This window comes from Schistocerca americana, chromosome 1 (genome assembly GCF_021461395.2).
Source record: "Schistocerca americana isolate TAMUIC-IGC-003095 chromosome 1, iqSchAmer2.1, whole genome shotgun sequence".
NCBI classification, from domain to species: domain Eukaryota; kingdom Metazoa; phylum Arthropoda; class Insecta; order Orthoptera; family Acrididae; genus Schistocerca; species Schistocerca americana.
Genome location: NC_060119.1, coordinates 298,971,047 through 298,984,682, shown reverse-complemented (window position 1 = coordinate 298,984,682; position 13,636 = coordinate 298,971,047). Strand labels below are relative to the sequence as shown.

Here is a 13,636-nt window from a genome sequence, read left to right as displayed (position 1 = left end):
GAAAAGCTGCAGAAATATGAATGGGTGGTCAACCCATTCACTGTATCCAGAAAGCCGAACATTCTATCATCAAATGAATATGAGTTCTTGATAGAAATTGCCACAGACCCTACCTTGAAATCAAGTTTTGACATTGACGGTTACTCTCACTTTTGGATTCATTTGGATAACAAGAAATACTACCCCCTTGTTGAAAAGGCAAAACATGTACTTCTTCCGTTTGCCACAACATACATGTGTGAATCTGCATTCTCGATCTATGCTGCCCGCAAAACTAAATACCGAAGCTCTCTAGATACAGAACCAGACATCCGTCTCCAGTTGTCAAGAATTGAACCCAACTTTTCAAAATTGTGTCAGCAGAAACACCCTCAACCATCATATTAGGATTCCATTATTATTCTTACAGAGTCATCTATAGTAAAGAAGAAAGCATTTTTCTTTGTAGATGCTCAGTGAACGTACCTGAACTATAACTCTGTAGGAATTTTGTTTCTGTCTTCTATCATTTACAAAATAATTATTAATTGAATTCTATTGCCATTGACATTTTTCTTACGAAAATTAAAATTATCTCTAAAGCTAATTTCTTTTCTTTATAATATATTCCATCCTCTCAGTTAAAAAATATGGCCTGCCTATATGCCTATACTTCAATTACAATTACTTGCTATTACTCTCACATTATATTGTGGCAACTGGCTGAGAGTGTAAACAAATGAGGACTTTTCACGTGCCACCTTGTAAAAGGTAAACCTCCTCTGCCAGAATCATTTCCATTGAGAAAAGAAGTCTTACGTTCTGTGAAATGCTTTGTCTTCGTATATAGAAATGAGTGTGTCTGTTTGTTTGTTTTCCTAATTTGTTTACAGTCTGGGCTGACTGCCGCTATATAGTGTCCAAGTAGTAGTTGAAGTTGTCAGCTGTGGCTAAACTGTTGCCACGCTGCCTGCCAGTTGCCAGCTACCACCTGACAGTACACTGTTGCAATGCCGCCTGCTAGGTGCCGGCTATTGACTGACAGCTGCTGTTCAGTAGATATGCAAAGACTTAAAAATAACTAGACTTTCCAAGCTGTTTGCATGGGCATGAAAATCGATTGTGGAACTGGAAAACGACTTTATAAAAGCAGATTTCCAGAATCGATTTTGAAGTGTTTACCTGACCAACCAAAAGCAGAACTGGAACAGCGGCTTACAAAATTCGGTTTTGGAAATGCATGTAAACTGGGTGAATGTATTCCCACGCATTGCTCAACAAATGTCACAATAGTCCTTCAAAGGCAATTCCTTGGCCTCTTTTCTTTCGTGATGTGTTTGTATCCCGAATCATGGGTCTGCCTCTTTTCTTCACAGCCGCGCACTCTAAGGCGCCATGTTGTTGTGGATTGCGCGGCCACTCCCACCAGAGGTTCGAGTCCTCCCTTGTGTGTGTGTGTGTGTGTGTGTGTGTGTGTGTGTGTGTGTAAGAAAGACTAGGGACTGATGACCTCAGCAGTTAAGTCCCATAGACTTTATAAACATTTGAACATTTTTCTTTGGATTTCACGAAAAACCACACACACACACACACACACACACACACACACGACTGTTACGAAATATGCATGCTCCTTACACAACAGTAGCCAAACAGTGAAAGTGGATGGACAACAAGCGGCAGCTTGTCAACAGTGAACAGTTTGGATGTGACGTTGATAGCTCTTGGAGGAAGGCAGCTTCAACATGTGAAATGTCAATTACCAAATAATTTTAATCAGGCTATAGTGTGTTGAACAAAGAGAGTAAATCCACTAGTATGTGTCTGGATACAGTGGGAATTCTAATTGGATCATTGATTTCAAGTTGTTTTCATTCATCTCTAAACCAAGACTATTGATACTTCAGGGTGGGGGGGGGGGGGGGGGGCATTGGGAACATGGCACTTGCATTAAGAAGCTTTCAGTTCCCATGGATTTCACTGTGAAATTTAAATTTACTTAGCTCTTGACTGACTAGGGGTCCGCCATGGATTTTCGACTGAAGAAGGGGTCTGCCAGCTGAAAAGATTGGGAAGCCCTGGTCTGATACATATTAGAAGCTTTGTTTGGTTTTCACTAGCTATTTGAGATTCTAATGCATATATCGAAAGGGTGTTTTCTATAATTAAATCTCTGTGGGTAGACAAAGAAACCAGATTCAAGTTAGAAACAGTAAAAGCTCTGTCAGTGATAAAAACCACATCTGTTAGCCTCTCTAGTACGTGCTTCTTAATTAATGAAAACAAGTGTCCAGAGCAAATATGCACCACTAAAATTTACAGCTTAATACCAGCAAGTCTAACCTCATCAGTGATATGATGTGTGAAAATAAATTTTTATTAAGCCTATGTTGAAGCTAATTCTGCTGTGTCCTGATTTTTTACTCATTTGTCGTGAAGTTTTGTGTGTTATTTTGAAAATGTCATGAATTTGACTGAAAAGAACATGAGAAAGAAGCATTCCTCATAACAAACCTGATCTGTGTAGGCAGTGGTTCTACTGCACTTCTGTTAACACATCTGAAGGGCTATATACAACTGATGACATATCTGTTATTTGCAAGACCTCACCCCACAACCACCAGGGGGCTCACAGCTCTTTCCTGAATATGTGTGTGGCGCACATAGGGCTCCAAGCTGTTGCAAGCCTTTCTTCCATCCCAGGCTGCATTCCCTTCCCTGTACTCTCTACTTCTCATGTGCTGCCTCCTTCCCACTCTCTGTGTCCTTGCGTTCATCAGCCTGGCTATCCTCCTATTCCTGCTGTCCCATGCAGTTTTGTTCCCCTGGTTTTTTTTTTTTTTTTGGGTTTGAATTCCACTTCTTCCACCAAATCTGTGGCCCTCCATGCTTGTTACCATCTTAGTGGCATCCTGGTATCCATTACTCCTCATCAGTTTTTGAGTATGGTTTGGGTTCATTCTCCAGTGTGTCCAATCTGGACCGATGAGGTGATGGTACTGGCATCTTTATTGTAGCATTTGAGGAGATGCCCTCAGAGAAGGTCAAGGTTACAGTTTATCAGTGTGATGTGAAGCCGTACGTCCTGTCACCCATGAGGTGTTTTTGGTGTTTGCAGTTTGGGCACGGCTTCCTGCTGTACAGCACACACACTATGGGATGAAAGTGAATGCCCACTCCATTGGGGGAATTCCTGTGTTTGGCTGCCTGCATATGGTAATTGCCAGTTTGCCAAATGTGTAAAAAGATACAGGAGTGAATAAGTCCTTTGATACTTTATCCTACACTGAGGGTCCTCAAGAAAATGGCAGTCTTCGCCTTGTGTATGCCCTCTTCTCCTCTTCCTCTCCCCTGCAAGTTCCCACTCCCTCTCCTCTGGTTGCCACTTCCCTTACCCTAACCCCAGTTAGCATTGGTGTTGGTTTGGGAGGTCTTCGGCCTTGTGTGCACACCAGCCATGTCCCCCCCCCCCCCACCACCCCCCCCCCCACCCCCCACCCCCTTTTCCCAAAGTTTGGTCTGGTCTATTGTGGCAATTTGTTTCCCCTTTTCTTGTGTTCTTTCTGGTGTCCCTCTTGTGTCATGATCATGGTATAGTGTGGGGAATGGGATGGGTCGGATGTGGTGCTAGTGCCCTGTTGAGCCTAGCGCCTCTGAGGTGCCCCCTGCTCTTGTCCCTCACTCCCTTCCTCCTTCCTCTCCCCTCTTATTCTTTACTCTTCCTGCCACACCAAAGTTCCTTTTGTCTCTTTGTTTGCCCCTTTTCCTTTCCCATCAACTGGAGTGTTCTGTAGGTGTTGTTTCTCCCTTAGTTTCTGCCACCTTGTTGGGTCACTCCTAATCATCCAGCTAATAATTGCTTTTGAGACTGTCAGTTGAGAGGGGGACAGCAATCTTATACCATATTTTATGAACTATAAGTCACTACGGATTTAAAGATGCACCTTAATTTTTAAGGAATTTTTTTTTAAAAGACGACATTTTTACAATTTTTATTATTAGACTGTAAAGGCATACTAAAAAAATAATGTTAGTGTACAAAACCAAACTGACCTTTAAAATCGCCGAAAATCATCTTAACTTTCTTCTTCTTCTTCTCCTCCTCCTCCTCCTCCTCTTCTTCATCATCATTGTTGTCCTCTTCACGTAGAAGATGGTCTTCACTGCCATAGAGAGCATTACTTATGTCACACTTCTTGGATGATTCAATAATAATGTCTTCTCTCACTCTAGATCACAACAGTTTTATCCACAGACACACTTGTTTGATTATTGAATTTCATCCATCATCCATTTCTTCCATTCCTCACTCATATACATTTTAAATGGTTTATTTATCACGACATCAAGAGGTTGCAATTTGTGAAGTAAGTCCTCCCAGAATAACAGCAATCTCTGTATTTTCCTGTATCAATTTCTTCTTCACAGAATTTTTCAAATGACTACTAAACTGATGTAGTACAAGAACAGAACTCTTCTTCAGCAAAGCACCTTTCCTTCTCTCCCACTCTGTTAATTCATAATTTCATTACAGCCTTGTCCATCTAACCCTTGTCGTATATGTGAACACAACCACATGGTGGTATTTCAGAAGGTTTTGGTATTGTTTTGCACTTGAAAATGACCACTGGATTAAGTTTAGTACCATCAGCATAACATGAAAGGACAACAGTGTAGTGCATTTTTTATGTCTACTTGTTTTTATAGTTACAATTTTAGCGCCTTCCATGGCAACAGTTTTTTTACTTGGAAGATCAAATGTTAGAGGAGTTTCGTCCATATTCACTATTTGGCTTAGTTCCACACTGGCTTTCATTCAATGTTGAATAATAAAGTGATAAGTGATGAAAAGATAGTATTTTCTCTTCTTATTCTTGTGATATTTTCTGAGATATTTTGGTTTTGGTTCACATGCTGTGTCAATGATACTTCATAAACCTGTACCACCAACCAATTCCACCCTTAAAATCTGTTAAGTTCCACTGTAGTGCTAGCTTACGAGCTTATATTTGAATCATTTTTGTGTTAATTCCAATGCCATTTTGGTGGTTTCCTTAGATCCATTTCTGTACATTGTCGTCCAGTTTTGGCCATTCTGCATTCAGTCCTGTATTTGCACATTTAATCTTCCTCATTTTTTCAGTTCTCCTCTCCTATCCCGTCAATTGTGAATGCTTTTTCTGTTGGTGGAGGGCCAAAATTCACTCACCTGCTCTGTTTCTATGTTCTCCTGCATAAGGTATTAGTCACATCATATGAAAAACTTCTATTTTTTCCATTATGAAACTAACTACAGACAAAAATATTTTGCTGTTACCGATAACACAAATCACTTTCAATTCAAGTTCATTGGCATTATAGACTGCAGTGATGCATCAGAGGCTGGACAGTGTTCTGGGTTTGTGATGGCAGGTTAGAAGGGAGACAGTGTTAGCAAGCTTGTGAATCCCTGTAACTCATGTTCGTTGCATAGGTGCACTCCTGAAACCAGTTGAATCAAATGTTGCCAGATAGAGAGAGGTTACCCACGGCATTGAATATACGGCCATTTTTAATGGCCCATTGCAGGAATTTAAATCAAACTCTGGACATCTTTATATTAATTTCGAGTATAAGACACACTTGAATTTTCGAGGCAGTTTTTCGAAGAAAAAAGTGCGTATTACAGTCCATAAAATACGGTAATGTATATAATAAAAGCTTTAATGGAATTGATCTAGGGGGGATGAAACTGCACCACATTTGTTCTTACAATGTGAAAAGTCGTGGCCAAAAGGTACAAATTATTTGGGTCATTAATTAATAAATTGTGACTAACAGGCATCTAGTAAAGGGGCTCCTACTACCCTTTAAGGGCACTGGTTGGCTTTTCTAGAATGACAGGGAGAGATACTGCACAATAAACTTAGTTTTGGTGTGGGGGATAGGGGGCTTGGAACACTGTTGTTTTGTCGTCGTATTGAAATCAAATCATATCATATATCAAATGGCTTTATTACAATAATGCCATTTGTGAAAAGTGCAACACCAAAAAGGAATTACCTGAATAGCGCCACACTTGGTGGAAGTGGCGACGGGTGTGCAAGCAATAAGTGATAAGTTTTGCAGCCAGGTGGGGTACATGTAGGCCAAGCAGAGCCCTCTCGTGTGGGTCCAACAGGGTTGGTGTTGCGCCTAGTGCAGTCAGTGAAGAGCTGTCACAGAAGGTGGAAACAATACGGTAAGTGCCAATGTTTCTTGTGGACGTCAAAGGGAGACATACCGTCATGTGAGCGAGTTTGAACGGGGCAGAATGATCAGTCTTCGGGAAACGGGGTTGTCATATCATGACATTTTGGCTCACACAGGGCATGCTGCTACGACAGTGATGCGTGTATGGAAGCAGTGTATAGAGGAAGATTGTATGCAGCGACTAGCGGGAACTGGACCACGAAAAATGACCACAGCACGGAATGACCGTCATCTTGTCTGCATGGCCATTACGGACTGTACAGCGTCATCTACAGTGTTGGCACGTCGCTGGAGCACTGCAACAGGTGTGAACTTGCCTGCATTGACTGTTCATCACTGTCTGCTGCAAGCTGGACCGGTTGCGCGCATGCCATTACGTCGGCTTCCATTGACCAGAAACCACTAGCTCCTCTGACTGCAACAGGCACGTGCACACCATCACTGGAGTGCTGAGTGGCAACATGTAATCTTTTCGGATGAGTCCCTTTTCAACATGTCCTACAGTGATGGCCACATATGTGTCCAGCGTTACCGTGGTTAGCGCAACCTGGAGGGCTGCATTGTGGAGCGGCATAGTGGACAAACATCAGGTGAGATGGTTTGGGGCACCTTTGGTTACAACAACCGATTTCACCTCGTACATATTGCGGGCACATTGAGCAGCAACCGGTACCTAACGGAGGTTGTGGAGCCTGAAGTACTCCCCCTGCTTCAGGCATCTCGACAGGCCATATTTCAACAGAAGAATGCCTGGCCACATATTGCGAGGAATGTACAGGCCTTCTTCGAAGAGCGATGGGTACCATTGCTTCCCTGGCCTACATGTTCGCCAAACATGTCGCCCATCGAACAAGTCTAGGGTATGGTTGGTCGGCACCTGGTGCGTCATGGTCCTCCAGTAACTGGTGTCACAGATTTGTGGGCTTGGATACTAATTACATGGAGGGAAATCTCTCAGGAACATATTCAAAACCTTATTGATTCAATGCCATGGCGTATAACAGCTCTAATTGCAGTGCATGATGGCCAAATGATGTACTGAACAGTAGGGCTCAAAGGACATGTACCGATTTGAAAAGGTAATCATTTGTCACGTGTCATGTACGTAACCAGGAGTATTACATTATTTGAGTTTGTGCGTTTCCTTCGTGTTGTTGCAATTTCCACAAACAGTATTGTACAACAAGATGATAAGATGTTTCAGTCGTTTAGTAAGCATCTTTAGATCTACAGATGGTTGCTAATCAACTGAAACAGTTAATTAGCCAGTTGTTGTTCCATTATGTTGCAGTCAAGACTTCAAATGCATATTAGATGACATATCTTTTGTGTTGACAATACAGGTTTCATAAACATCACCTGGCTGTTGGCTAAGCAGGTCAAGTTTCCTTGGAGAGTACCATAAAATTCAGTGTAGCACACCATCAACAGGCCGTAACAGCAAGACAAAAATGTATTTGTACCTCATGATTTCTTGTTAGTTCTGCAGAAGAGCTATGTTACTGAATTTGTTTCATCAAGATCTGATATTGTGACAATAAAGAATAGCACAGCACACTGTCATTCAAAAAAACAAAGTAGATATCTGTATCTTGGTTACTAAATGACTAGCAGAAAATTGCTGAAGCACTCAATATTTGGGAAAGTGATGTTGAAGATAAGTCATTATTTGTTTTCTTCAGGTGGGAACAGAGTGAAAAAGGTACAAGCTTGGAAGGGGTGAGAAGTGAATCATATTAGTGTAACTCTCTGGTTGCTGGAGCATCAGTGCTACCCTTTTGTAAGCAGATGTTTCTAGAGGTAGTTAGTGTCCTATTTTGCAATTTTCCCATCAATTGCAATACACAGATAGTAAAAACATAGTTTTTAAATAATCTTTTTCTGATTCTGTTTTTAATTAAAATCTTCTTCTAATTCGGCGGATGCTAGCAGATGTTTCTCTTTGTATAAAATCCTTTTACCATTGCAATAATTGCTACTAACTTACCTCATTCTTGCTTCATCTGTCTTTGTTTATTATACTCCTTAGACAGCAAAATTAGTCCAGATCTCCAGGCATCTCTATTTTGAACATTTAAGATGTGCAGCATGTCCATTTACTGTGTCATTGCTTTCATTTTCTTTTTAATTATGTGCATTAGGCCTCTGCCAGCAAATGTTCCATTTCATTAAGCACCAGACTAAGTTCCTGTGTACTTTCGACAAGCACTGCTATCATTCTGCCACCAATGCCATTTGCTCATTATTGCTGTTGAAGACCACTGCTGTCATCAGTGAACAATATTGTGCTGATTTTCAGCATATAACAAGCAACTCTCACATTGAGATGATTGTTTACTTCCCTCCAATTCTCTTCAGTGCACAAATAAAATAGCAGTGGTGACATTGAGCAATCCTGCCTTTCACCTTATGTGATATTTGCTCTCTTGTTCCATTCTGTCACTGCTGACTAATTCAGTTGTTGTTAATATCACCTTGCTTAAGAATGGAAAACATGTTATTCCACTCCATATTATTGAGCCTTTTTCAAATCTGAGAATGCAGTATGTTTTTCATCAGTTTCCTTAAAGGTCTGCTCTTACCCACAGTGCTAAAATTGTTCCTCTAGTGCCCGTGCTTCTAAAACCACATTGGTCTTCTTTTAATCCGCTTTCAATTTTATTTTCCATTCTTCTTCTATTAAAGTTCTCTTGTGTATGTAGAATAATATCTAATACTGTATTATTTACAGTGCTATTTTCTAAAGTTGCCTTATTCTTTACAGAGAATGGAAGAGCTGTTGGCAAGCTTCCGTGAGCAGTGGCAGCGAGAAATTGAAAAGTCTCCTCAGAGAGTCGTGGGACAAATCAGGCAGCAGCAACAGCCACAGTTAAGAGTGCCTGACATACAGCAGACACCATCTTCGTTACAACAGCAAACACCAGCACTGGAGTCTGAGATAGATGATCCTGGGAGTGTTGAGAATAAGGTGTGTTCACCCTGTTTAGTACCTCTCACTCTCTCCCCTCCCTTACACACCCTTCACCTGTGGCTGGCTATTTTATTAACTGAATTCCTGCCCAATAAACCTGTGTCTGCAGTCAGCTTAAGCAAACTAAGAAAGTAAAGTGGGGAAGAAATAAAAAACGGTAACTGCATTGCCTTGTACAGACTTGATGAGAAGGGGCCTTACAGACTGCCCCCCTTCGATTTACTGTGCTTGTAGGATTTGAAGGTCAGCCCTCACACATAAATTTCCCAAAGCAGTATGAGACACCGCCCAAAAATATTAAAAAAGAATGACTGAAGATTTCTTAATGCTGTTTAGTATATAATAATGAGACATTGAAAGCATTTAAACAGACACACCTGTAATTGAGTGCATACCATTTTAGATGCTTGATCACAAAGTTGCTGGTTCGTTTCTCCCTAGTAGCAACTTTTTAAAAATATCATTTGAATTCTAAATTTATTATTGAATTGAAATATTAATTAAGAAATATTGAATCATAGTTTTTTAAACAAAAAATAAAATTTTAATTTTTAGTTAATAGTCATGTGAAAATATGAGCATTCTAATAAATTTCAGTATGGTGTAAAATGCAGAATGTCTGATTGTCAAATAAAACAGTTACATGTATTAATAACATTGTAGTCTCCAGGAATAAAACAAATTATTTTGTTTTCTATTTGATGATTCACATTTTTGTACAAACATTTTCGTTTTATTCAAGTATTCTCATTTTCATGTGATAAACAATTAAAAGGATGTTATCTTTATTAAAATTATGATTCAACATTTGCTAATAAAAATTTCTATTTGATAACAAATGTACAAGTCAAAGAAAAGTACAGGAAAAATGTTGCTACTAATGAGATTTAAATCTGTGACTTCAATTCTAGAAGGCTGCCTGCATCTTTGTTAAAAGATTAAGCTTATGCATTACGGATATTTTAGAAACAGTGACTGTTGATTGAATCTAAATACAGAAATATAAAATACAGGAATATAAAAAAAGGGAGGAAGGTTTATCTGTTTAGCAAGAGTAATAGAAGGCAGATTTCAGACTACCTAACAGATCAAAACGAAAATTTCTGTTCCGACACTGACAATGTTGAGTGTTTATGGAAAAAGTTCAAGGCAATCGTAAAATGCGTTTTAGACAGGTACGTGCCGAGTAAAACTGTGAGGGATGGGAAAAACCCACCGTGGTACAACAAAGTTAGGAAACTACTGCGAAAGCAAAGAGAGCTTCACTCTAAGTTTAAACGCAGCCAAAACCTCTCAGAGAAACAGAAGCTAAACGATGTCAAAGTTAGCGTAAGGAGGGCTATGCGTGAAGCGTTCAGTGAATTTGAAAGTAAAATTCTATGTACCGACTTGACAGAAAATCCTAGGAAGTTCTGGTCTTACGTTAAATCAGTAAGTGGCTCGAAACAGCATATCCAGACACTCCGGGATGATGATGGCATTGAAACAGAGGATGACACGCGTAAAGCTGAAATACTAAACACCTTTTTCCAAAGCTGTTTCACAGAGGAAGACCGCACTGCAGTTCCTTCTCTAAATCCTCGCACAAACGAAAAAATGGCTGACATCGAAATAAGTGTCCAAGGAATAGAAAAGCAACTGGAATCACTTAACAGAGGAAAGTCCACTGGACCTGACGCGATACCAATTCGATTCTACACAGAGTACGCGAAAGAACTTGCCCCCCTTCTAACAGCCGTGTACCGCAAGTCTCTAGAGGAACGGAAGGTTCCAAATGATTGGAAAAGAGCACAGGTAGTCCCAGTCTTCAAGAAGGGTCGTCGAGCAGATGCACAAAACTATAGACCTATATCTCTGACGTCGATCTGTTGTAGAATTTTAGAACATGTTTTTTGCTCGAGTATCATGTCGTTTTTGGAAACCCAGAATCTACTATGTAGGAATCAACATGGATTCCGGAAACAGCGATCGTGTGAGACCCAACTCAATTTATTTGTTCATGAGACCCAGAAAATATTAGATACAGGCTCCCAGGTAGATGCTATTTTTCTTGACTTCCGGAAGGTGTTCGATACAGTTCCGCACTGTCGCCTGATAAACAAAGTAAGAGCCTACGGAATATCAGACCAGCTGTGTGGCTGGATTGAAGAGTTTTTAGCAAACAGAACACAGCATGTTGTTATCAATGGAGAGACGTCTACAGACGTTAAAGTAACCTCTGACGTGCCACAGGGGAGTGTTATGGGACCATTGGTTTTCACAATATATATAAATGACCTAGTACATATTGTCGGAAGTCCCATGCGGCTTTTCGCGGATGATGCTGTAGTATACAGAGAAGTTGCAGCATTAGAAAATTGTAGCAAAATGGAGGAAGATCTGCAGCGGATAGGCACTTGGTGCAGGGAGTGGCAACTGACCCTTAACATAGACAAATGTAATGTATTGCGAATACATAGAAAGAAGGATCCTTTATTGTATGATTATATGATAGCGGAACAGACACTGGTAGCAGTTACTTCTGTAAAATATCTGGGAGTATGCGTACGGAACGATTTGAAGTGGAGTGATCATATAAAATTAATTGTTGGTAAGGCGGGTACCAGGTTGAGATTCATTGGGAGAGTCCGTAGAAAATGTAGTCCATCAACAAAGGAGGTGGCTTACAAAACACTCGTTCGATCTATTCTTGAGTATTGCTCATCAGTGTGGGATCCGTACCAGATCGGGTTGACGGAGGAGATAGAGAAGGTCCAAAGAAGAGCGGCGCGTTTCGTCACAGGGTTATTTGGTAACCGTGATAGCGTTACGGAGATGTTTAACAAACTCAAGTGGCAGACTCTGCAAGAGAGGCACTCTGCATCCCGGTGTAGCTTTCTCGCCAGGTTTCGAGAGGGTGCATTTCTGGATGAGGTATCGAATATATTGCTTCCCCCTACTTATACCTCCCGAGATCACGAATGTAAAATTAGAGAGATTCGAGCGCGCACGGAGGCTTTCAGACAGTCGTTCTTCCCGCGAACCATACACGACTGGAACAGGAAAGGGAGGTAATGACAGTGGCACGTAAAGTGCCCTCTGCCACACACCGTTGGGTGGCTTGCGGAGTATAAATGTCGATGTAGATGTAGGAAACTGGAACCAGTGACTTTTTTGAGCATTTATTTATTATTCCATGAACCATTTTTCGAACCTTTTCAAGTTCATATTCGGTTGGTTTCCTGGAGGTTACATCACTTTTTCTAGCATAATGTTGAGTGCTGGCTAATGAAAAAAGCCTCCGATACTGTTACAAGCCAGCACCCAGTATTATGCTAGAAATAGTAATGTAACCTCCAGAAAACCATCTGAAGATGAACTTGAAAAGGTTCAAAAACTGGTTCATAGAATAATAAATAAATATTAAAAAAAGTGACTGGTTGCAGTTTTATGTATTTACATTCTTTGTTAAAATGTTGGAAATTCTTTTTACATAACAACGCTCAGGAAACTTCAAAATAGGTTTCTATATTGTTTTTGAGGAGTGCATTGTACTCCCTTAGGAAATTGATGTTTGGGCACTGACCTTCAAATTCAGTGAGTATGAAAAAAAATCAGAGAAGCTCCCTGTGAGATGCCCTTGTTTGGTGTTACAGAATTTCGTACTAGCTGTGTTTGCACTGATCCTTCGGTACCAGGTAGCACACATATCTGTAAATCAGTATACTAGTAGACATGGTATCTGTCATGCCATCAATATGCTTTAAATGGATTAGTTTTTGCTATCAAGAAGGCAGAGTTTTTCTTGGTCAAATTATAGTTTCTCTCCTAACTTGTCTTATTAACTCTGATTGGATCCTTACAGCCAAAAGAAGCACAAATTTGGAGAGATTTGTAGCTAAACACAAATATTGTTAAACCTGAACTCACAGTTGCGGCACCCTTTTCAAAACTCACTATCTAACCAGTTGTTTGGGATTTTACTCTAAGCAAAAGAAATATAAGCTGGGCCAAAGTGAGTGGGAACATCTTAAAATCCTGGTGACTTTTTTTGTTTTAGGTGTCATCTTTCCCAACACTGAAACTCTGATCATATCATCCCCTTTGAGATTTCATATGTTGGTGATAAGATAGTAGCATAGAATGGACTTCCTGTCTAAAAAATCAATTTAATTGTGCAATTTAGGGAGTTCGACTGTATGTTGATTAGTTGGAGACAGGGCTAGAATCTTCTGGACCATCATCTGCTTGAACATAGCTACAAATAATTATAGTTTTCTTTCACATATCTTCTTACAGATGCAAAAACTATAATTACAATTCATCTGTCAGTCTTACTTGACTCCTTTTTTTCTTTTCTTTTTTTTATGTGTATTACGGAAGTTTCAATTCTTTGTGCAAGTTCTGAAACACAATTATGAGCCAAGATAGCTTTCTGTTGTCCTTAATTACTTGGCTCATCACTCTTGTACTCAC

General features: G+C 40.2%; 1 protein-coding gene across 1 annotated transcript in view; it reads left to right on the top strand.

Moving 5' to 3' along the window:
- LOC124595288 (F-box only protein 9) overlaps positions 1-13,636 on the top strand; it is an 85,752-nt gene that overhangs the window by 14,183 nt on the left and 57,933 nt on the right. The window contains exon 3 of the mRNA XM_047133975.1: positions 8,975-9,178. Coding sequence (XP_046989931.1) covers positions 8,975-9,178 — 204 coding nt within the window. The remainder of the gene's footprint in view (positions 1-8,974; positions 9,179-13,636) is intronic.